The sequence below is a fragment of the Salmo salar genome, chromosome ssa21 (genome assembly GCF_905237065.1).
Source record: "Salmo salar chromosome ssa21, Ssal_v3.1, whole genome shotgun sequence".
In the NCBI taxonomy this organism is placed as follows: domain Eukaryota; kingdom Metazoa; phylum Chordata; class Actinopteri; order Salmoniformes; family Salmonidae; genus Salmo; species Salmo salar.
Window position 1 is genome coordinate 24,969,595 of NC_059462.1, and position 24,895 is coordinate 24,994,489.

Consider the following 24,895-nt stretch of genomic DNA (forward strand, 5'->3'; position numbering starts at 1 on the left):
ATGAAAATGTGTTCTTTTACATGTTCTTCACAGAAAATGAGCCAAGGCCAATGAGTCTCAGGTTGAAACATTGAAAATGGGTCCCACAGAACCGAACACCACACAAGGGTTAATAAATGAATGGAAGTATACTGAACAAAAATAAAAATGCAACATGCAACAATTTCAAAGATTTGACTGAGTTACAGTTTGTATAAGGAAATGTATGGATTTCACATGACTGGGCAAGATCGCAGCCTTGGGTGGGCCTGGGAGGGCATAGGCTAACTAACTAACTAACTAACTAACTAACTAGCTAACTAACTAACTAACTAACTAACTAACTAACTAACTAACTAACTAACTAACTAACTAACTAACTAACTAACTAACTAACTAACTAACTAACTAACTAACTAACTAACTAACTAACTCCTGCAGAGACAGGCAGCCATCTTGTACCCCATAACGCTCTACACCTGATCATAAATTACCTGGCAGAGACCAGGTGACAGAAAATACTTGTATTAATAATTATCCTCTTAAGGATCAGACCCTTTTTTTTATTTTTCAATTTTCGCCTAAAATGACATACCCAAATCTAACTGCCTGTAGCTCAGGACCTGAAGCAAGGATATGCATATTCTTGATACCATTTGAAAGGAAACACTTTGAAGTTTGTGGAAATGTCAAATTAACGTAGGAGAATATAACACATTAGATCTGGTAAATGATCATATTTATTTATTTAGATAATACAATATTTATTTAAGTTTTAATCATCTTTGAAATGCAAGAGAACGGTCACAATGTATTATTCCAGGTTAGGTGCAATTTCGATCTTGTTGAGGTTTTAATAGAAAGCACTTTGTCAAACTTAGCCAATAAACACTTAGCAAAGTAAACAACTCTACAAAAACAGTTTAGATACAATAACCTGTACGACACAGATTTATATAGAATACTTTTAAAGAGCTGGACTAGAGCAGAAATGTTTCCCTCCAATTAGTAAAGGAGTGTCCCTTAAATAATGAGCAGACACTGGTCACCTGTGTGCTTGCTGGCCATGCCCCTCCACATGCTACAAGACAAAATTAATATTTGGTGAGGTGACCAAGCAATTATATTACCATGTGAAATGGGACTAGTGAGGAAGCACAGAGTTAGTTTTCTCACAATGGTGTTTAATCAGCTTCTTGATATGCCACGACTGTCAAGTGGATGGATTATCTTGGCAAAGGACAAATGGTCATTAACAGGGATGATAAGAAATTTGTGCACAGAAATTTGAGAGAAATAGGCTTTTTGTGCGTATGGAACATTTCTGGGATCTTTTATTTCAGCTCATGAAACATGGAACCAACACTTTACATGTTGCGTTTATATTATAAGAAGTATTTTGGTGGCAATTTTTTGTTGTTAAATATGGGTAAATAAATAATTATATTTTCCTGATCTCTTTTTTGGTCATTTTACATGGAAATATCCTATTGCAAAACAGCTGCTGACTAATCTAACTGTAATTCTAAACAACTAGGAACTCCATCACTCAGTGTGTACAACCACACAAAACACAACAATGTCTACTATGTCTGTCACTGGACTGACACGGGTCAGAGCTGCCATTGAACACTAACACAAGATACACACACTTGTCGGGGTTGATAGCGCGGACCAAGCTCATTACAGGAGATAAAAAAAATTAATTCAGAAAAGGCGTTGAGAAGGTATTACAGGAATAGTTGTACTGCTCGTCAGGAGATGAAGGTCGATTTGGTGAACTCAACAAATCAATCTCTCTCTCACTCTCTCTACCTTTCACTCTCTCTCTCTCTCTCTCTCTCTCTCTTTCTCTTCTGTCTCTGTGCCTCCTGTCTTTGACACTGACCTTGTTTTAGTGTGTGTGTGTGTGTGACAGAAGCCTGATGCTGTCTGACTGCACACCAATTACTAGCACAGAGAGGTGTGTGTGTGTGTGTGTGTGTGTGTGTGTGTGTGTGTGTGTGTGTGTGTGTGTGTGTGTGTGTGTGTGTGTGTGTGTGTGTGTATGTGTGTATGTATGCACTGTTAGCCATTTTTTTAAATTTGATCAGTAACTTACTGCATTAATTGACAGTATGACACTGCATAAACTTATTACAGTAGATTACCATAGAATGCACAGTAAAATACCATACATTTGTTTTACAGCACACTGTAAGACCTTTTTGTATTTTCAACATTAAACCATTGTAGAATGCACAGTAAAATACCATAAATGTGTTTTACACTATTAATTATGCTGCATTGTGGGAAACTGTTGTGGACGAATAAAGAGTCTGGCTCATTAACATACTGCATTTTAAGGCATGCTTTGTAAGAGGCTGTAATTGTTAATTCCGTGAAAGAGAATGCTGTACCTCCACAGAATACGGTAATATAGTATATTTTAGGAATTCTACAAACCTTATCCTGAAACAGTATTTTACTGTAATTCAGAATACAGTACCATACCACATTTTTGGAGCGCCAAAAACCTTTTGACACTAGTGAGTGCATGGTATTGTTGTTTCTCACTCTTTTCTTTAGGCGTGTCTTGTTAGAGACTATATTTGTTGCACCCGTTAGTGAGAGTGCTGTGCCAATTTAAGTGATATGTGGCAGTGGTTCTCTAACAATTCAAATTATATAGAGGATAGATCAGAATGGCAGTGAGGTCTCAAATCTTTAATTGCTTGAGACTCTCGTTTCTCTTCATTACGCATAAGCCTGTAAACTGGAGATTTTCCGGGGTTGTGTCCCCCTCTTTTATCAATATCCTTTTCTTTGGATGGACCAGGAGATAATAACAGTGGCTTGACCGCGGGTGGCGCTGTCTCTCTAGTCCAGCAGACAAGGCCGGAATCACCTGAAGGTCTAGGGAAGATGGAAGAGTAACAGTGGCTTGACTGCGGCCAAACTCACCAATCCATGGACCACCCCGGCAATCCAGTTAGATTACATTTTTCAAGTCCAAAAATACAGAGAAAGATGGTGAAACAAAGAACGAGCCAGAGAACTGTCAGCACAGGAGGAAAGGAGTGAGGGACAAACTGTTCCTGATTGAGATGCCTTAGCTAGCAGTGCTGCTAATCCCACCAGTTCAGCATCATCACCGGCATCTCCACTAGCTAGTAGGCCTACTAGCGAGTCAGACTCAAAGCTGGGCTGTACAACGTGCAAAAAGTTAGGGAGCTTGGGTCTAGAAACAACCAGAGGGGTTAAACTAGCAAAAGAGTGGGTGGAATGTACAGTAACATCCTGGAGCAAGCCAACCAACGAGGCTCTCACGGCCACTTTCCTAGATAGTCTAGACAGTCACCGAGGGTGGCAAGAGCGAGAACCCCGACCTAAGCACTGAGGGGCTCACCCGGGCCGTGCACTCCCTGAACAAACACAGAGCACCAGGAACAAATGGGATCCCAGGAGAGTTCTATCGGACCTTCTGGGATCTCCTAAAGGACAATGTGGTGGAGGTCCTAAGAGCAGTAAAAAGGGAAAAGAGGCTGCGACAGAGTATGGTTTCAATTATCCCCATGAAAGGGGACCTCAAGGGCCTCCGGAACTGGCGCCTCATCAACCTCCTCTCTGTTGACTACAAAATCATGACCAAGGCCCTCACCAAATCGTTCAAGACATACCTCAGTAATAGCCACAGACCAGACCTGTGAATCCCTGGTAGGTCCATCAATGACAACGTGCTCCTGGTGAGAGGTCTCATCCTGCACTCCCAGGAGTGGAGGTCCTCTTTGGCAGGGTTAGCCATGGCTTCCTGGCTCAAAGTGGTGGCGCACATGGACGATATCACCATCGTCAGATAGTCACTCCATTGTCACAGCAGCAAAGGTGGTGGACGGTACTGTGAAGCCACTGTAACAGGGGTAAGAATGAACTGTTAGTGTCACAGGACTGGCATGAGACTCACCACCTCTTTCCCTGTCATAACAGAGACCCTCACCTTCCAGATGGATGGAGGCATCTCTGTCAGGTGGGAGGAGACCATCTGCCATGTCCAACAGAAGATCTGCGAATGGAGTGCACAGTCCCTCACAATGAAGAGCAAGGGCTGTGGCTTTTGTAGAGTGATAGGTAACGATGCTTTGAGGGGGACTATTGTCAATATGTGCAGATGGTTTCCTGGTTCAAGTCCAGGTTGAGGCAAGAAGAAGGACGGAAGCAATACTCTTACAAAGGTATAATGGGACATTCTTCAACCCACTATTTTGAATATAAGGTACAATCATAACTGCGCTTTGATGGGTGGGGACAATGTACTGGTGGGGCTCATTCGCATATTTGGGGGCATGGTCAAATATAGAGTGTGTGTATTTGTGCCAACCGTCAGTGGATGTGCTGTAGCAGTTTAAATGTTTGATGGTTATGCTGCTATAACTAGAGCACCATCTTTGACACTGTCTGTTCCGTATATTTTGTAAGAGAATGTGTCACTAATGAACTGAGCTATGAAGAGGTTATTGCTTATTTTCCAGTAACTTAAAGGTCCTGAACAGTAATTCTGATTCCCATGTATAGTAGTCTTTTGAGTGACTAAAATATCACCCATAATATTTTGGGGGAGATAGAAAAGCTCAAAGTCTTTGACAAGTTACATTTTCTGTCATTGCTAACTACCAGAAAGTTTTAAAGGACAGGCTGATTGAGCAGGGAGCTTATATTCATGCGCTCACCTTGATGCCTGTGTCAAGAAACTTGGATGCAGTGAGCAGTTCTTGCAGTAAAATCATCTCAAGCAAATTTGGTGATAAACAAAGCAACTCAAACAACATTGAAATTGCATCAATAATGCCATCTTTTTTATACATCTCCCGTTTGGCATGTCTCTTGTGATGCGGCTCAAAGCATATCAAAGCATTCTTAGGGCTAGATTCTATCAGAGCCACGCTAGCAGACACCCACAAAGAGGTTGTTTTGGCGGTGTCGGAGGTGGAACTGCGTTAGAGCTGTCTAATCCACAAGCGTCTCCCGGCATTATACCTGAAGTGGAAATTGCCATTGGCTGCACTGAGCTGCATCAAAATAAATCCCATGCAGACTTGTTTACAAGTTGGAACACTGGAATGTGATATGTATTCTACACCTCAAAAAGACTGATAGAAATCCTCATTATTTTCTTGAATGATTTTCAATTTGAGTATCATTATTTTTATATAGCCTAAATTTTATTGTTCAGAACTTCTAACGCGAGTAGGACGGTGTGGCTTCATGACAATGACCACACGAGCAGCTCTAACTCGCTTACACCTCTGACACCGCTAAAACACCAGCTGTGTTGTGTGTCAGCTATTGGGTGTTTACACCTGATCTTATTGAATCTAGGCCTTAATATCAAGTGTCCCTGAGCACTGCTACTTTTTAGTTGGTGTTGTCAGGTATCCCAATTTTTTTAATCCACATTTGAAATATCATCACGTTTCAAATGTGCAAAACGTGGAAATGTGTTTTTCCACGTATGAAAACATGTTTTTCTTTTCTTTTCCTCCTAAATTATGATATTTGGTTTCGTCGTCAACCAAACATAATTCAATAATACTTTTGTAATACAGTAAATAGACTAAAGTTATCTTACAAACTAATGTAACATTCAACCATAAAATGAGTAACACATCCATGGCCACATTTTGAGGTGTACTTTAACTATAAATGCCTTCTTATGTAATCATATAAAGCGTGTATGTTCAATATATAGTAGCATAACTAGGTCATTACAGGTCTGTGGAGATCTTCACAATTGCTGTAATAATCTGCACAGGATCTCCAACGGCATAGACCACTTGCACCATGTACTTTTAATGTAATCTGCAATCCAGGTAATTTGGTTCTGCTATTAGATTAACCACAGTGATAACACATTCATCTGTTGTATAAATAAACAAAATCTGTGACAATGTATTCCCATTTGAATTTTGCTGTGCTTTTTTGAAAGCGCAGTGATAAACATTTGTGTGGCAACTAAACCAAAAATCTGATAGTGTTTTATTTGGTTGTGCTTTTAGATGGTTGAAATCATAGTGATAGCTGAATTTCAAATGAGTTCACTTTTGACGGTCTTTTTGAGTGGGTGAATATATATACTGAACAAAAACATAAACACAACATGCAACAATTTCAAGGATTTTACTGAGTTAAAGGTCATATAAGGAAATCAGTCAATTGAAATTAATGAATTAGGCCCTAATCTATACGTGACTGGGCAAGGGCGCAGCCATGGGTGGGCCAGGGAGGGAGTAGGCCCACCCACTGGGGAGCCAGGCACAGCCAATCAGAATTAGTTTTCCCCACAAAAGGGCTTTATTACAGACAGAAATACTCCTCAGCACCCCCTCAGACGATCCCGCAGGTAAAGAAGCCGGATGTTGAGGTACTGGGCTGGCATGGTTACACGTGGTCTGCAGTTGTGAGGCCCATTGAACATACTGACAAATTATCTAAAATTACATTGGAGGCAGCTTATGGTAGAGAAATTATCATTTTAGAGTGGCCTTTTATTGTCCCCAGCACAAGGTGCGCCTGTGTAAAGATCATGCAGTTGAATCAGCTTCTTGATATGCCACACATGTCAGGTGGAGGGATTATCTTGGCAAGGAAGAAATGCTCACTAACAGGGATATAAACACATTTGTGCTCAACACTTGAGAGAAATAAGCTTTTTGTGTGTATGGAACATTTCTGGGATCTTTTATTTCAGCTCATGAAACACGGGACCAACATGATGCGTGAACATTTTTGTTCAGTTTAGGTTGTAACTCATTGATCAACGTCTCAACCAAATATTACCCAATTATCCACGTTGAAATTACATAGTGTGTCCAGTGGGTAGTGAGGTGTGTTGTTCTGCTAAAAGTAACATAATAAAAAAATCCCCATCAAAATCCGTCAGGTTTAAGATGCAGATATGTTTTTTGCATGGGTTGCGTCTCAATCCACCTAAATTGGCTTTTCGCATCTGCAGTGGAAGGTGGCCGAGCTACAACGGCGTTTATCAGACCATGGGACTTCCTGAAAATCGGTTGTGTCACATGGGTCGTCGAAAGGGGACCAAGGCGCAGCGTGTATAGTGCTCATATTTATTTTATTAATGATAACACATCAACAAAATAACAAAACGACAACCAACAGTTCCGTCAGGTACGTAGACAAAACGGAAAACAACCACCCACAAAACCCAAAGGAAAACAGGCTGCCTAAGTATGGCTTCCAATCAGAGACAACGAAAGACACCTGCCTCTGATTGGAAACCATACCCGGCCAAAACCTGGAAAACAAAACATAGAAATAGAATACTAGAAAACCCCCACATATAAACAGAAAACCCAAAACCACCCAACACAACCACCTGTCACGCCCTGACCGCTCTACTATGGCAAACGACCTCTTACAAGGGTCAGGACGTGACAGGTTGAGCCTACAAACGAACCGTTTATCTCTACGACCCTCACGGGATTAAAGTCTAAAGTCGGTAAGTCGGAAATTAATGGAAGTATGGAGGTAGTTTTGTGGCAACAAAAATAAGGGGCTAAATATGTAAAAAAAAAAAAAAGAAGCTTATATCTCCTAGATATAGGACAGACACGTCAAAACCTTATTTTTATGATCTTTTTGCCATTTATTGTGTTATTCAATGCGTTCAAACATTTCCATATGTTAGCTTAGTAGACTTTTAGAAGTTAAAGTATAATACGGTTTAATAAGGTAATAATAAGGTAATGATGTAATGTGTACACAATGTGAAGCAAGTTCAGGGAGTGTAGTTAATAAATAAATTAACATAGAACAAAATAAGAAACACAGGGAGCGTACAGACATGAACACTGGAACAGAAGCATGAACATTGGAACAGAAACAGTAACACCTAGAGAAAGAACCAAAGGGAGAGACATGTATAGGGAAGGTAATGAGGCAGGTGATGGAGTCCAGGTGAGTCTGATGAGGCGCTGGTGCGTGTAATGATGGTGACAGGTGTGCGTAATAATGAGCAGCCTGGTGACCTTCAGTGCCTGAGGGTGAGTAAACGTGACAGTACCCCCTCCCTGACGCGCCACTCCAGCAGGCCGGTCGATTCTGCTGAGGTGCGGGAACCTGCCGAGGCATCTCGGTAGACTCGGCAACAGACGCTTGACGGGCCAACCGGGTCTTGTAAACCTGACGCACGGAAGCCTGACGAGCCAGCTGAGGCATCCCTGGTTGCGTTGCTCCAGTAGCAACACCCAGACCCGAAGACACCTACATTATTAACAACAAAAAGCACTCCCTGATGCTTCCCTTTGGAGAGGCGATATTCTGTAACATGTACGCTGGGAGTCGGGAAGCAAGTTCAGGAAGTGTAGTTAATAAATAAATGAACGTAGAACAAAACAAGAAACACAGGGAGCGTACAGACACGAACACTGGAACAGAAACAATAACACCTAGGGAAAGAACCAAAGGCAGTGACATATACAGGGAAGGTAATCAGGCAGATGATGGAGTCCTGGTGAGTGAGGCGCTGGTGCGCTTAACGATGGTGACAGGTTGTGTAATAATGAGCAGCCTGGTGACCTTGAGCGCAAGAGAGGGAGTATACATGACAAATGAAGGTCGCTGGTTAAATTTAGCCACTGTGACCCAAGGTGAGTCTGTGACCTTCCTATTTTAGCAGGTGGTGTAGGGGACAGACAGACACACACACACACGCATGCACGCGTGTACACTTTCACACTCCTACACATTTTCACACTCTTACACACACACACACACACACACACACACACACACACACACACACACACACACAGTCTTGTACAGCAAACCTTGTGGGGACACAATCCAGTCCCATTCAAAATCCTATTTTCCCTAACTCTTAACCCTAACCCGTACTCTTACCCTAACTCAAAAGCCTAACCTTAACCCTAACCCTAACCCTAGCTCCTAACCCTAAACCTAATTCTAAGCCTATCACTAATTCTAACCTTAACCTTAAATCCCCTAGAAATAGTATTGGACCTTGTAGGGACCAACAAAAATTGTCCCCAGGTGGTCAAAATTTTGTTTGTTTACTATTCTTGTGGGTACTTCTGGTAGTAGTTAACCCCCCCCCCACACACACACACACACACACACACACACACGTAGTAGTTTAGTTGTGGGAGGGTAGTACAGGGGTATGGGAATGGGCCGCCCCATGCTAACTGATGTTAGACTGGGCAGGAGACCAGCGGGATCTGGGCCCAGAGAGACAGCCTGGATCACATCACACACCGACAGGTCAGGACGGACAGAAGAGGAGAGAACACACTGGACCTGAGAGGGTGATATCACCGTCTCTCCCATCCACTCTCTCCTTTCCCTCCCTCCCTCCTCTTCTCTCCTTACCCAATCCCTCCTCCCCTCTCCCCACACCCCCCCTCTCCTCCCCACTAAGCCATAGCCAAAGATATGAGATCATGATTATAAATCTAATGCTATAAATCTGCTGCCACTCTGACACAGTGTCTTTAACACTTTAATGGCATGACCAGCTTCCAGCCCAGCACTTCTGTTTTGCACTCTTACTGAAATTAACATTTTAAAACAGTACAGTAAAAAGTGAGTGTCTATCTTTACAGTGGGTGGACAGCACTTTTTTCTTATCTGTGGCATTGGAGAAACAGACTTCTGAGTCACAATCTCACTGTAATTCATAAGTGCGTAGGAGAAGGAAAACTCAATTTGTAGACACTGCAAATAGAGTCGACCACAACATGCTGACCACTGCATGTTGATACATGTTTATCTTGCCAGTATAATCAGTGTGCAAGATCTTGAGTCCTCCTATGTGTTGGGTCTTCGTTTTGAAACCTTTTCTAGTTTTTCCTCAATCGCTTTGGCTCATTTTTTGAAACAGTCTTAACATTCTCTAAACTGTAAGTGCAATTGTCACAACTGTTTTATGGGACACCACAACTCTATTGCATGTCTGCAAAATGTAGTAACTCACCCAAAACATTTATCTCATGCTTCAAAACCAGGGTTATTGTGTCAGTAAATTGGCCAATGGCACCAAAATGAAAAGTTTTTTTGTCATCGTGTGATCCGCACTGGTCAAAATGTTTAGATGTTTTTTCACCATGGCAGTCAACCCTGGAAGTGTTTGTTATATACACATTTCAGTTCTGTTCTACTTTTTTGTGGACACTGACTGCTTACTGTACTATATAAGAATGTCCGTTTTGTCTAGCTGAATGCTATTGTGTATCACACTGAGCTGTTTAGATACTGATTTCAACAGTAGGTAAAAGTCTACTGGGAAAAGTCAATACTGTAGTACACAGAAAAAGGATATGCACATTTGTATGTATACAGTACATTTATATTTGTAGTAATGTGTTACATGTAAACAGAAAATTCATGTCCATTTTACATATTTCTTACATGTAAAGTCATATATAGTGAACATCAGCTAGAAAGATGTGTCGGCATCGAGTAATTGTCTCTGGCCCCCTCCCAGTTAGAGGGAGTGATGAGCTCTACAGCAGAGTCTCACAACTCAATTGCTGGTTGAAAACTGTTTTCTGCCCCTCCCAAAAGATAGAATTTGTAGATAATTGGCCCTCTTTCTGGGACTCACCCACAAACAGGACCAAACCTGGCCTGTTGAGGAGTGACAGACTCCATCCTAGCTGGAGGGGTGCTCTCATCTTATCTACGAACATAGACAGGGCTCTAACTCCCTTAGCTCCACAATGAAATAGGGTGCAGGCCAGGCTGCAGGCTGTTAGCCAGCCTGCCAGCTTAGTGGAGTCTGCCACGAGCACAGTCACTGTAGTCAGCTCAGCTATCCCCATTGAGACCGTGTCTGTGCCTCGACCTAGGTTGGGCAAAACTAAACATGGCGGTGTTCGCCTTAGCAATCTCACTGGAATAAAGACCTCCTCCATTCCAACCATTATTGAAAGAGATCGTGATACCTCACAACTCAAAATAGGGCTACTTAATGTTAGATCCCTCACTTCCAAGGCAGTTATAGTCAAGGAACTAATCACTGATCATAATCTTGATGTGTTTGGCCTGACTGAAACATGGCTTAAGCCTGATGAATTTACTGTGTTAAATGAGGCCTCACCTCCTGGTTACACTAGTGACCATATCCCCCGCGCATCCCGCAAAGGCGGAGGTGTTGCTAACATTTACGATAGCAAATTTCAATTAACGAAAAAAAAAATACATTTTCGTCTTTTGAGCTTCTAGTCATGAAATCTATGCAGCCTACTCAATCACTTTTTACAGCTACTGTTTACAGGCCTCCTGGGCCATATACAGCGTTCCTCACTGAGTTCCCTGAATTCCTATTGGACCTTGTAGTCATAGCAGATAATATTCAAATTTTTGGTGACTTTAATATTCACATGGAATATTAAAAATGGCTCCAAAAGGCTTTCGGAGCCATCATCGACTCAGTGGGTTTTGTCCAACATGTCTCTGGACCTACTCACTGCCACAGTCATACTCTAGACCTAGTTTTGTCCCATGGAATAAATGTTGTGGAATCCTGGACTATCGGACCACCATTTTATTACGTTTGCAATCAAAAGAGCATCAAAAGTCATGCTATAAATTCTCAGACAACCCAAAGATTCCTTGATGCCCTTCCAGACTCCCTCTGCCTACCCAAGGACATCAGAGGACAAAAATCAGTTAACCACCTAACTGAGGAACTCAATTTAACCTTGCGCAATACCTTAGATGCAGTTGCACCCCTAAAAATTTTAACATTTGTTATAAGAAACTAGCTCCCTGGTATACAGAAAATACCCGAGCTCTGAAGCAAGCTTCCAGAAAATTGGAACGGAAATGGCGCCACACAAACTGGAAGTCTTCCGACTAGCTTGGAAAGACAGTACCGTGCAGTATCCAAGAGCCCTCACTGCTGCTCGATCATCCTATTTTTCCAACCTATTTGAGGAAAATAAGAACGATCCAAAATTTATTTTTGATACGGTCGCAAAGCTAACTAAAAAGCAGCATTCCCCAAGAGAGGATGGCTTTCACGTCAGCAGTGATAAATTCATGAACTTCTTTGAGGAAAAGATCATGATCATTAGAAAGCAAATTATGGACTCCTCTTTAAATCTGCGTATTCCTCCAAAGCTCAGTTGTCCTGAGTCTGCACAACTCTGCCAGGACCAAGGATCAAGGGAGACACTCAAGTGTTTTAGTACTATATCACTTGACACAATGATGAAAATAATCATGGCCTCTAAACCTTCAAGCTGCATACTGGACCCTATTCCAACTAAACTACTGAAAGAGCTGCTTCCTGTGCTTGGCCCTCCTATGTTGAACATAATAAACGGCTCTCTGTCCACCGGATATGTACAAAACTCACTAAAAGTGGTAGTAATAAAGCCTCTCTTGAAAAAGCCAAACCTTGACCCAGAAAATATAAAAAACTATTGGCCTATATCGAATCTCCGATTCCTCTCAAAAAAAATTGAAAAAGCTGTTGCGCAGCAACTCACTGCCTTCCTGAAGACAAACAATGTATACGAAATGCTTCAGTCTGGTTTTTGACCCCATCATAGCACTGAGACTGCACTTATGAAGGTGGTAAATTACCTTTTAATGGCTTCAGACTGAGGCTCTGCATCTGTCCTCGTGCTCCTAGACCTTAGTGCTGCTTTTGATACCATTGATCACCACATTCTTTTGGAGAGATTGGAAACCCAAATTGGTCTACACGGACAACTTCTGGCCTGGTTTAGATCTTATCTGTCGGAAAGATATCAGTTTGTCTCTGTGAATGGTTTGTCCTCTGACAAATCAACTGTAAATTTTGGTGTTCCTCAAGGTTCCGTTTTAGGACCACTATTGTTTTCACAAAAACTTTTACCTCTTGGGGATGTCATTCGAAAACATAATGTTAACTTTCACTGCTATGTTGATGACACACAGCTGTACATTTCAATGAAACATTGTGAAGCCCCAAAATTGTCCTCGCTGGAAACCTGTGTTTCAGACATATGGAAGTGGATGGCTGCAAACTTTCTACTTTTAAACTCAGAAAAAACAGAGATGCTTGTTCTAGGTCCTAAGAAACAAAGAGATCTTCTGTTGAATCTGACAATTAATCTTGATGGTTGTACAGTCCTCTCAAATAAAACTGTGAAGGACCTCGGCGTTACTCTGGACCCTGATCTCTGTTTTTACGAACATATCAAGATTGTTTCAAGGACAGCTTTTTTCCATCTACGTAACATTGCAAAAATCAGAAACTTTCTGTCCAAAATTGATGCAGAAAAATTAATCCATGCTTTTGTTACTTCTAGGTTAGACTACTGCAATGCTCTACTTTCCGGCTACCCGGATAAAGCACTAAATAAACTTCAGTTAGTGCTAAATACGGCTGCTAGAATCCTGACTAGAACCAAACAATTTGATCATATTACTCCAGTGCTAGCCTCCCTACACTGGCTTCCTGTTAAGGCAAGGGCTGATTTCAAGGTTTTACTGCTTACCTACATTGCATTACATGGGTTTGCTCCTACCTATCTTTCCGATTTGGTCCTGCCGTACATACCTACACGTACGCTACGGTCACAAGACGCAGGCATCCTAACTGTCCCTAGAATTTCTAAGCAAACAGCTGGAGGCAGGGCTTTCTCCTATAGTGATCAATTTTTATGGAATGGTCTGTCTACCCATGTGAGAGACTCAGACTCAGTCTCAACCTTTAAGTCCTTATTGAAGACTCATCTCTTCAGTAGGTCCTATGATTGAGTGTAGTCTGGCCCAGGAGTGTGAAGATGAACGGAAAGGCACTGGAGAAACGAACCGCCCTTGCTGTCTCTGCCTGGCCGGTTCCCCTCTCTCCACTGGGATTCTCTGCCTCTAACCCTATTACAGAGGCTGAGTCACTGGCTTACTGGTGCTCTTCCATGCCGTCCCTAGGAGGGGTGCGTCACTTGAGTGGGTTTAGTCACTGACGTGATCTTCCTGTCTGGGTTGGCGCCCCCCCCCTTGGGTTGTGCCTTGGTGGAGATCTTTGTGGGCTATACTCGGCCTTGTCTCAGGACGGTAAGTTGGTGGTTGAAGATATCCCTCTAGTGGTGTGGGGGCTGTGCTTTGGCAAAGTGGGTGGGGTTATATCCTGCCTGTTTGGCCCTGTCCGGGGGTATCATCGGATGGGGCCACAGTGTCTTCCGACCCCCCCTGTCTCAGGCTCCAGTATTTATGCTGCAGTAGTTTATGTGTTGAGGGGCTAGGGTCAGTCTGTTATATCTGGAGTATTTCTCCTGTCTTATTAGGTGACCTGTGTGAATTTAAGTATGCTCTCTCTAATTCTCTACCTCTTTCTCTCTTTCATTCTCTCCTTTCATTTTTTCTTTCTTTCTCTCGGAGGACCTGAGCCCTAGGACCATGCCTTGGTACTGCCTGGCCTGACGACTCCTTGCTGTCCCCACTCCACCTGGCCGTGCTGCTGCTCCGGTTTCAGCTGTTCTGACGCTTAGGAAGGAGACACGTACTGTCTTCTAGAGATGAACGTACTTTGGTGCGAAAAGTGCAAATCAATCCCAGAACAACAGCAAAGGACCTTGTGAAGATGCTGGTGGAAACAGGTACAAAGTATCTATATCCACAGTAAAACGAGTCCTATATCGATATAACCTGAAAGGCCGCTCAGCAAGGAAGAAGCCACCGCTCCAAAACCTCCATGAAACAGCCAGACTACGGTTTGCAACTGCACATGGGGACAAATATCATCCTTTTTGAAGAAAAGTCCTCTGGTCTGATGAAACAAAACTAGAACTGTTTGGCCACAATGACCATCGTTATGTTTGGAGGAAAAAGGGGGAGGCTTGCAAGCCGAAGAACACCATCCCAACCGTGAAGCACAGGGGTGGCAGCATCATGTTGTGGGGGTGCTTTGCTGCAGGAGGGACTGGTGCACTTCACAAAATACATGGCATCACGAGGGAGGAAAATTATGTGGATATATTGAAGCAACATCTATAGACATCAGTCAGGAAGTTAAAGCTTGGTTGCAAATGGGTCTTCCAAATGGACAATGACCCCAAGCATACTTCCAAAGTTGTGGCAAAATGGCTTAAGGACAACAAAGTCAAGGTATTGGAGTGGCCATCACAAAGCCCTGACCTCAATCCTATAAAACATGTGTGGGCAGAACTGAAAAAGTGTGTGTGAGCAAGGAGGCCTATAAACCTGACTCAGTTACACCAGCTCTGTCAGGAGGAATGGGCCAAAAGTCACCCAACATATTGTGGGAAGCTTGTGGAAGGCTACCTGAAATGTTGACCCAAGTTAAACAATTTAAAGGCAATGCTACACTCAATTAGTATTTGGTATGAAAACTTCTGACCCACTGGGAATGTGATGAAAGAAATAAAAGCTGAAATAAATCATTCTCTCTCCTATTATTCTGACATTTCACATTCTTAAAATAAAGTGGTGGTCCTAATTGACCTAAGACAGGGAATTGGGGCAAACTGAGTTTAAATGTATTTGGTTAAGGTGAATGTAAACTTCCAACTTCAACTGTACGTGTATGTCTGACAGATTTTGATAATTGAATGGATGATTTTGATGACAGCTCACACCATGAGATAATGTTTAGAAGTTGTCAAGAGTATGACAATTTCACCTAGAGTCAACTCATAAGTTTTGATCAGCAAGCCAAGTGCATAAAATTGTTGTGCAAATTGTAGACAATTGTACTTACTCTTTTGCACAATTGTACTAACTATTTTGCACAATTGTACTTACTCTTGTCACGCTCTGACCTAGGAGAGCTGTGTTTTCTCTGTTTAGCTAGGTCAGGGTGTGATAGGTGGGTGGGCATTCTATGTTTTATTTTCTATGTTTTGGCCGGGTATGGTTTCCAATTAGAGGCAGCTGTCTATCGTTGTCTCTGATTGGAAGCCATACTTAGGCAGCCTGTTTTTCACTTTGTTTTCGTGGGATCTTGCTTTTGTGCAGCTGTGTGTGAGCAGCCCCAGAACGTCACGTTTGTTTCAGTTTTCACCTGTTTTATTGTTTTATTCGAGTTCACAAATAAAAGATGTGGAACTACCGGCACGCTGTGCCTTGGCTAATTTATGACAGGGAATACGAAGATAGCACACGTGACAACTCTTTTGCACGCATTTGCTTAAATGAATAAGAAATTCAAATCTGGTGTGAACAAGAAAGTAATTGTTCAGAGATTTGAACTTATTGTTTTGAAAATAATAATTCTCATTCCAGAATTGAGCCAAAGCAATTGAGGAAAACTGTAAGAGGATGAAGGAAGTGGAAGGGGAGGTACGAGGCCTGAGTTCTCTTCCATCCTCATTGCCATTAACAAAGTAAAAAGCAGAAGAAAAGACGTTTATGAAAGAATGAGAGAACAAGAAATAATGTATCTTTGAATGATGTATTACCTGAGTTAGTAAGTACAGTAGTGGAGAGGTGAAGCAAGGAGAGGAGAGGAGAATAGAGAGGTGAAGCAATGAAAAGTGAAGAGAGGTGAAGCAAGGAGAGGAGAGGCGAGGGAGACAGCCTTTGCTTCGGCTGTTTATCCCTGCTCGACCTTGGGTATTAAAGTGAAGAATATCTATTTTCTTGCTGATGTAAATCAATAGCAACCCATTCTCTCTCTGAACAATGTTTTGACAGTGCTGTGAAAGTTTTTCATCCTGTCTTGGGTCCTTGGTGCTGTCCTTGGAGCACACCGAGTAGACTGAGGTCCCACTCCCGTTACTTTATGAATACGGCTAGGAACTCAATGCCAGTCTTTTGTCAATGCCATCCTTTCTTAACATTATACTTAGGTAGTGTGGAAGTCTTTGTCAAGGCTCACATGCACTCACAAGAGAGGCAAGTAGGATTAGCTTAGCGGGTTTTAGGCATTAAACCTTTTCTGTACTCTTCATGCCTTTTTCTCCGACCTCTTTTCCTATACTTGTTGCGCCCTACGTGTCTTTCTCTCTGTCCTTCTCTTTTCTCTCTCTCTCTTTTTCGTTCTCTCCCTCTCTTCAGTAGTCAGTAGTCTTGTACTGTGATATACAATCTGAAAGAAAAACATTCATTCTCCCTGAATCTTGCCTCCCCCTCCTCCTTTACCTTGCCCTCCCATGCCCCTTCCTCCAGGTTAGTCCCCCCCCCCCCCCCTCCCCCACACTTCCCCGGTGACAGATGCGCGGGAGCGTTGAATTATGATGAGTCATGACATCATAATTCATGCGTTCCCGTTTTCACGGTTAAATCAATAACAGTGTGTCCGACTCAAGGTTTGCGGCCGGCCTTCACAGCGCTGCTCTCCATCCTCTTTTCTCATAGAAAATCAGATAAATTCTCCCTAAAATAATTAAGCCTTCAGGTCCGTCTCTGGCTTACTTTTTTACCGCTAGCGGCTGATTAACAGTGCAGTAAGGGAGTCAAGGTAAAACAGAATAGAGCACAGGACTGATTCTTTGTCTCTCTCGCTCTCTCACAGACAAACACATATGCACACACATTCACATGTTTGTTTTCCTATTCTTGTGGGGACCAAACAATTGCTTCCCATTCAAAATCCTACTTTCCCTAACCCTTAACTTAACCCCAAACTCTAAGCCTAAAATAGTGTTATTTCCTTGTGGGGACCGGCAAAATGCCCCCATTTGTCCGAATTTTCTTTGTTGTACTATCCTCGTAAGGACTCCCCAGAAGGATAGTAAAACCAAAAGCGCACACATGGATCATTTTGTATCTTTTGGGATACCGTTGTGTCTAAAAAGAACTGGATAGGCTGATCTATCCCCTCCCCTCCCTCACTTTTTGTGCTTTCCCTTTCCTGCACAGGCTATTTTATCATTACTGAAGAGGTGATGCTGCTTAAAGGTGCAGACAAACTGCATTACATGAGGTTTGACATAAACCAACATTATGTTTTATGCTTAATAATGGAATGACCTTACTATTCATCTTGCTGGAGAGAGAGAGATCACCGCTAACAACTTAGGCTATGTTGCAAATAAGGGAAAGGGTCAGTTGTGCAACTGAAAAGTGTCTTTGCATTTAACCCAACCCCTCTGAATCAGAGAGGTGCTGCCATAATCAACATCCACAGCACCCGGGGAACAGTGGGTTAACTGCCTTGCTCAGTGGCAGAAGAACAGATTCTTACCTTGTCAGCTCAGGGATTTGATCCAGCAACCTTTCAGTTATTGGCCCAACGCTCTAACCGCTAGGCTACCTGCCACCCACAAATAAGTGCCTGTCATGTTCCCCTGAATCCTACTAACGTTTACAGTTGGTGGCATCAGCCCATGATTTGGTCAGTAATCTTCTTATAACGTATTTCATAGTGTCTAAACTTTTGACTGGTACTGTACATCTTTATGTGCACTAACTATTATCATAGGCTAAATCATTTGGGGTTCAACACCTGAGGAAGTGGAAACAGTAAATGTAATGTCCTAAAAATACTTTGCAGTTGTAGGCTACTACTCATGAGACCTATAGGTCTACTCGGAATGGCCGGTGCGCATGTCGCGAGCCGCTCCATATTTAAGCCATATCATATCTTGGTTGTAGAGTAGTTGCTATTAAGCTATAAAAAAAAAAATTAAATACCTACAGACAGCTGAGACTCTACTTACTCTCTTCGACAGGGACAAGGGGACGCTTCCAAAGCTGTGTTTTTCCAGAAATGTAATTTTGAAATGTTATACGATCAGAACAGATTTTTCTCTGGAGCACAAGGGGGAGAGGAGATTGGCTCGCTCACCACAGCCAAACAAGCACAGGAGCAAGGCAGACACATTAATTACAGGAATCATGAGGATAATACGCTTTACTCAATGACCAAATCATGGTTGTAGCCACCTCAAAAATAGGATGTTTTGAGTGAGGTGACAATGTAGAATGTGCTCTTTCTACGTAAATAGGCACCCTTTTTCTTTTTTTGGCTGTCTTTCATTTTTTATTGAACCTTTATTTAACTAGGCAAATCAGTTAAGAACAAATTCCTATTTACAATGACGGCCTACCGCTGCCAAACCCTCCCCTAACGACGCTGAGACAATTGTGCGCTGCCCTATGGGACTCCCAATCACACCCGGTTGTGATACAGCCCGGGATCAAACCAGGGTCTGTAGTGACGCCTGTAGCACTGAAATGCAGTGCCTTAGACCGCTGCCCCACTCGGGAGCCCTAACTGATGACAGAGTCGGAGCAGGTCTCTTTACTGATGCAGCGTTTGACTTTGAATGTGAGTTTTCGGGAACTCAGCACAGCCTTTCAGAAAACTGGGCCTACCTGCCCTCCAGGACACCTACAGCACCCAATATCACAAGAAGGCAAAAAGATCATCAAGGACAACAACCACCCGAGCCACTGCCTGTTCACCCCGCTACCATCCAGAAGGCGAGGTCAGTACAGGTGCATCAAAGCTGGGACTGAGAGACTGAAAAACAGCTTCTATCTCAAGGCCATCAGACTGTTAAACAGCCATCACTAATATAAGGAGGCTGCTGCCCACATAGACTCAAATCTCTGGCCACTTTAATAAATGTATTAATTAAGGTATCACTACTCACTTTAAATAACACCTCTTTAATAATGTCTACATATCCTACACTACTCATCTCATATGTATATACTGTATTCTATACCATCTACTGCATCTTGCTATGCCGCACGGCCATCGCTCATCCATATATTTATATGTACATATTCTTATTCAGCTCTTCACATTTGTGTGTATAAGGGAGTTGTTGTGAATTTGTTAGATTAGTTGTTAGATATTACTGCATTGTCGGAACTAGAAGCACAAGCATTTCGCTACACTTACATTAACATCTGTTAACAATGTGTATGTGACCACTACAATTTGATTTTATTTGGCCGTTGCCCACTGTATAATAGAGAAATTGTTCATTTAAAAAAAAAATGTATCTTATCATGGGCACTTTTGCATTATTTTTTTATTAAAAATTATTTTTGTGTGTCCATTTCGACCAGCCCACGAAACTAAACAAATGTTCAGCCCAACTGGCATTTGCCAGTATTGCTAGATGGCCAATCCGCCCCTGGTGGGAGGCGTCTCAGAGGAGGAATATGCTCAAGTTTAAAGAAGTTCTCAAAGCAGGAGGTCAGACGGGAGCTAATATAAATGTGCTGCCGTTTGCGCGGGGGTAACAGGGGCCAAGAAAACATATCCCTCTCTATCTAGCTCTGACCTCCAACTCTTCAAAGCGCCTGACAGACACACGGAGCAGCACCCGATGTAGCGCGCGCCACGTGCCATGGCCACTCGCGAGGGCTGCCACTGTCCCGGCGCCGGGGGGCAAAACAATAATAACAGCATCCTGTACCATATACTGAAGAACGACAGACTCACGACCATCGAGGAACAAACAACACCAAAACCACAACAACACCAACACCAACAGCATCGCTGGCACAGGGTCTCCTCCTCTTCCTCCTCTTCTTCCTCTTCGTCGCGGCTTGAGCTAAGGCAACAACAGGCATGCTCGTGCGGCTCCTCACGGCGAAGGGGGTCTCTCCGGTCCCCGCAGGTTACCTGCAAAGCCGCATCGGCGGTCCTCGTGAAGACTCTGCGGTTCGTGAAGAACGTGCCGTGTTTCCGCGAGCTGCCGGAGGATGACCAGCTGCTGCTCGTTCGGAACTGCTGGGCGCCGCTGCTCGTGCTGGGCTTCGCGCAGGACCGGGTAGACTTCGAGACCACTGAGACTGCAGAGCCCAGCATGTTGCAACGGATCCTGACTGGTGGCTCTGGCAGCCAGAGTGGCTTAACGGACAGACAGTGTGACCCGCTGCTGGAGCAGAGCACGGAAACTCCTGGGGTCTCTCTCGCAGATATCCAGGGCATCAAAGCGTTCCTGAAGAAGTGTTGGGGTTTGGACATCAGTACCAAGGAGTATGCCTACATCAAAGGAGCGGTGCTATTCAACTCAGGTGAGCAGGATGCTTCAAAACGCGCCTATTTTTCTCACTAATCATTTTTTGTTTCATTGTGTCTGTACTGGAGCGCGTGTAATTATCCTATCTCCAATTTCATACATTTAATAATTTAGCACTGTCTCTCGTTTTAAAAAATTGCAACGCAGTTTCACAAGAAACAAACAGCGCTGATTATTCAGGAAGACCCTGAATAATTTCGTGCTTAATGACCAATTGCTACATAGGAAACTAATTTTACATCTGGTATACCAAAAAACATCTGGTATACCAATACACATAATCACCATTATTAGGCAACTAATTCCCTGCATCTATTGCAAAGGAAGTATGTAGGCCTAGAGCTTATGGTATGATTGCTTTAGGGTTTAGGAGAATATATATCGGAGGATATTTGGAGGTTATTTGGTAAGTAAGCTGTTGACAAACAACCTGTTTACCATAGTGACCCGGGCTCCTTCAACAACCCAAAGTTTCTTTAAACAATGATTATGTTTTTCTGCCCCCCCCCCCCTCTCCTCCCCTCCTTTCTCCCCAGATCTCCCAGGTTTGCGCTACCTCCACTACATCCAGTCACTGCGGCGCGAGGCTCACCAGGCGCTCAACGAGCACGTTAAGCTGATCCACCGGGACGACACCACACGCTTCGCCAAACTGCTCATCACCCTGTCCATGCTGAGGGCCATCAGCCCCCCCGTGGTCGCACAGCTCTTCTTCAAGCCCGTCATCGGAGCTGTCAACATGGAGGATGTCCTACTGGAGATGTTCTATGGGAAGTAGATGCTTTCCATGGTCTCGTCCAGAAACAACCCTTAGATATGCACTTCTAGCCCCTACTCCCTGGGGAATTTCACCTAGCTCCTACCCCCTAGAAACTTAACCTTGCCCCTAGCCCAGGGTTTCCCAAACACAGTCCTGCCCCCCCCCGGGTGCACGTTTTGGTTTTTGTCCTAGCACTACACAGCTGATTCAAATAATCAACTAATAAGGCTTTGATCATTTGAATCAGCTTTGTAGTGTTAGGGCAAAAACCAAAACGTGCACCCCTGGAGTTCCTGAGGACTGAGTTTGGGAAACGCTGCCCTAGCCCTTACCCCCACTTCCCCTAGCTCCTTACCCCTACCTCCTAGCCCCTACCCGCTACATACTTCATGTAGATCTGACATTATTGTATAGAAATAAGCAATACGGCAGCTCCACTCTGCCCTCTGGTAGGCTATAAAGGAACAGTTTTGCTATGTTACATCTATCCAATCCTCAGATCAACACCTGTGGGGTTGGTTCTGGACTGGACCTTTCTATCTAAAGGACAGACAAACAGAATGTAAATCTAACTAACTGTTAACCAACCGTTAGATCTGAATGGACCGTTGAACAGAAGGATAGACAAAGGATGAGATTTGTTTGTTTTGTTAAAGATGTTTTGAACACTGTGGTGGGTGAAGAACAGTCGGGGCAAAGGGGTGTGTGTTTTGGGATGGGGAGGGGTGAAGAAAAGGATACGGACCAAGAAGAGCTGCTGATCGGACTCGATAACTTATTTCTTTTTACATAAAATTATTTTTCTATAATAAAAGTATTCTCTGAACTGCTTTGCCATGCTTGTGTCAGGAGAGTGGTGCTCTGACTGTCACTTTGGAGATCAGAAAGGCCCCTGGACACTGATCTAAGGTCAGCTTTGTGTTTTACCCCTAATTGTTAAGGTTTGGGATAAACTGATCCTAGATCTGTGCCTTAGGGCAAGTTCTACCCAGAGAGATCGTATAACCCAATGTTCCTTTATCAGTAACTATGGTTCTGAATAAACGTTGATATCTGTTCATAGTTCACAGTTCGCTGATCCAACATATGATCTTTGACATTGGTCTGAATTAAAGATCACTTGTGGGAGCAGCAAACAGTGAACAGACATTCCCTCTTTCCTACAGTTGTTCTTTTCTGTCCAGGTAGGAACGTTCTCTTTACATCTGAGTGTGTGATCGGAGCCCTAGGCAGCTAGTTTGTACTCTGCAGTGAAGAATGGCCTTTTTCTAAGTCATCTAAAATGGACTATTGTCCTGCATAATACAACGATGGATTCACATCTCACCACACATATTGATGCTCATTCTCTGATTTCCAAACTCAATAGATTTTTCCTGTGTCTCTGTCTGAGGCAATAGGTGATTGTTGGTGTGCAATTGAGATACAGTAAATTCATTAATCATGCTGCACTTAGCTCTGAGTGTTATTGTATCCACTGTAGGATCCTCACAACACTGGTAAGAGAGAGCAATGGACTGTTAAGACCACAAGATGGCACTGTTTAACCACATTTCACTGATCGTGTCGCACTCACACACACTTTAGGGCAGGCACAGGTGCGCAGAATATAACTTAAGGAAATTACCTGCAGAGTTACCTCCAATTCTCTCCAAATCCCATCATTACTGGCCGGATATGCAACAAACGGGAATGCTACTGGCCAAGATATGCAGGAGGATCGGGGTGGGGAGAGCTACACGTCTCAGAGACACAAAACATAGTCACACAGTGGTCTAAGGAACCCATCACAGATACAATCTGGTCCACATACATGGGGAAATTACAAAGTTGTAGAAAGTCTCTGCTAGAGTAAGAGAAGATCTCTGCTTCCGGCTCTGTTTTCTCTAGGAACCATGAATCTTCCTGCTGCTGTTTCTGTACTGTAGGACTGCGTGTGTGAGACAGTTGAGGAGCAGGGAAGCAATGAAGCATGGAGACACAAGACGGTCAGGCGCTCTGAGCAGTCAGAACAGCAACTCACCCGGGTGCAACCACGCATCGCAACCAAGGGCTGAGGGTGTGTGTGTTTGTGTGCGACTGTGTGTGGGGAGGTAGGTGGAGTAGCGTTACGACAAGAAGACCACAACAGATGCCATGGAGCTGGCGGCGGGAGGAGTGTGAGCTGTTACCATGACGATGAGGGATTGGGGAACCTGTGGGTGGACCCCCAGCCCCCACCCCTGCCCCCCATCAGGCTCTATCCCTTTAAACTGGTGTAGACCTGAAATGAAGGTGTAAGATGATAGTAGCTCCACTTTGCCCTCTGATAGGCCAGACACCCCCCCCCCATTCCCCTCCACACACACTAAATATGTTGATGTACATATTTATGTCTCTATCTCTCCTCCATCCTCTCCATAGGGGCCTATTTTCTTTCAAATTAAGCCCCTAATTGCTTAGGATAATAAAGAGCCTATTAATCCTGTGTCTAGTAATAAAAAGCCAGCTGTCAGGCAGGAGGCTGCCAGACGACACACACACACACACACACACACACACACACACACACACACACACACACACACACACACACACACACACACACACACACACACACACACACACACACACACACACACACACACACACACACACACACACACACACACACACACACACACACACACACACACAGCTATATCACTGATGCCTGCCACCATGGTGTGTGAGAGAGAGAGAGATAGAGACAGAGAGAGAGATGTATGTGTATTCAAGCCAGCCTGCCACACTTACTGGCCATATTACTGATTCGTGCCACCACTGTGCGTGTGCACGTATCATTGTCTCATTGAATCATTGCTAATTCACTATGCACCAGCAGGTGGCAGTGTTTGACTGTGTTTAACGTCCACACCTGTAGAAATCCACTTTTTTTGAGCTGAAAGACGATGGCCAAAGCTTACCCATGATGTTGCACAACGATTTAAGTCATCGTTTTAGTCAAAGTATGATATATTTGGGCTTGAAGTGACAAATCTGAACTGCCCAATTCAGGCAATTCTGTGTGAATGTGGTGTCTTTTCCTATGATATGACAAATTATTTTCAGCCTATGTTTCGTTTCAGGGCTGGGTTTTATTTGAATGTTACCACCCATCAGTATGGCATGGTTTATTAATCAGAAACAGCTGCAAAGATATTCATCTTCGTGAATGTGT

General features: G+C 43.4%; 1 protein-coding gene across 1 annotated transcript; it reads left to right on the forward strand.

Annotated features, from left to right (window-relative positions):
- Positions 1-20,072: 20,072 nt before the first annotated feature.
- On the forward strand, positions 20,073-21,880 carry LOC106581998 (nuclear receptor subfamily 0 group B member 1). Its single transcript, XM_014164619.2, has 2 exons — positions 20,073-20,931; positions 21,473-21,880. Exons 1-2 carry the CDS (start codon positions 20,259-20,261, stop codon positions 21,712-21,714), a joined length of 915 nt encoding a protein of 304 aa, XP_014020094.1. The 5' UTR covers positions 20,073-20,258; the 3' UTR covers positions 21,715-21,880.
- Positions 21,881-24,895: the final 3,015 nt, after the last annotated feature.

What these genes read in the sequence shown, in the direction of transcription:
- LOC106581998 (XM_014164619.2), top strand. Translation starts at nt 20,259, where the DNA reads ATGGCCACTCGCGAGGGCTGCCACTGTCCCGGCGCCGGGGGGCAAAAC. An exon ending in AGCGGTGCTATTCAACTCAG is followed by an intron (nt 20,932 to 21,472) that starts GTGAGCAGGATG and finishes CTTTCTCCCCAG; the next exon opens with ATCTCCCAGGTTTGCGCTAC.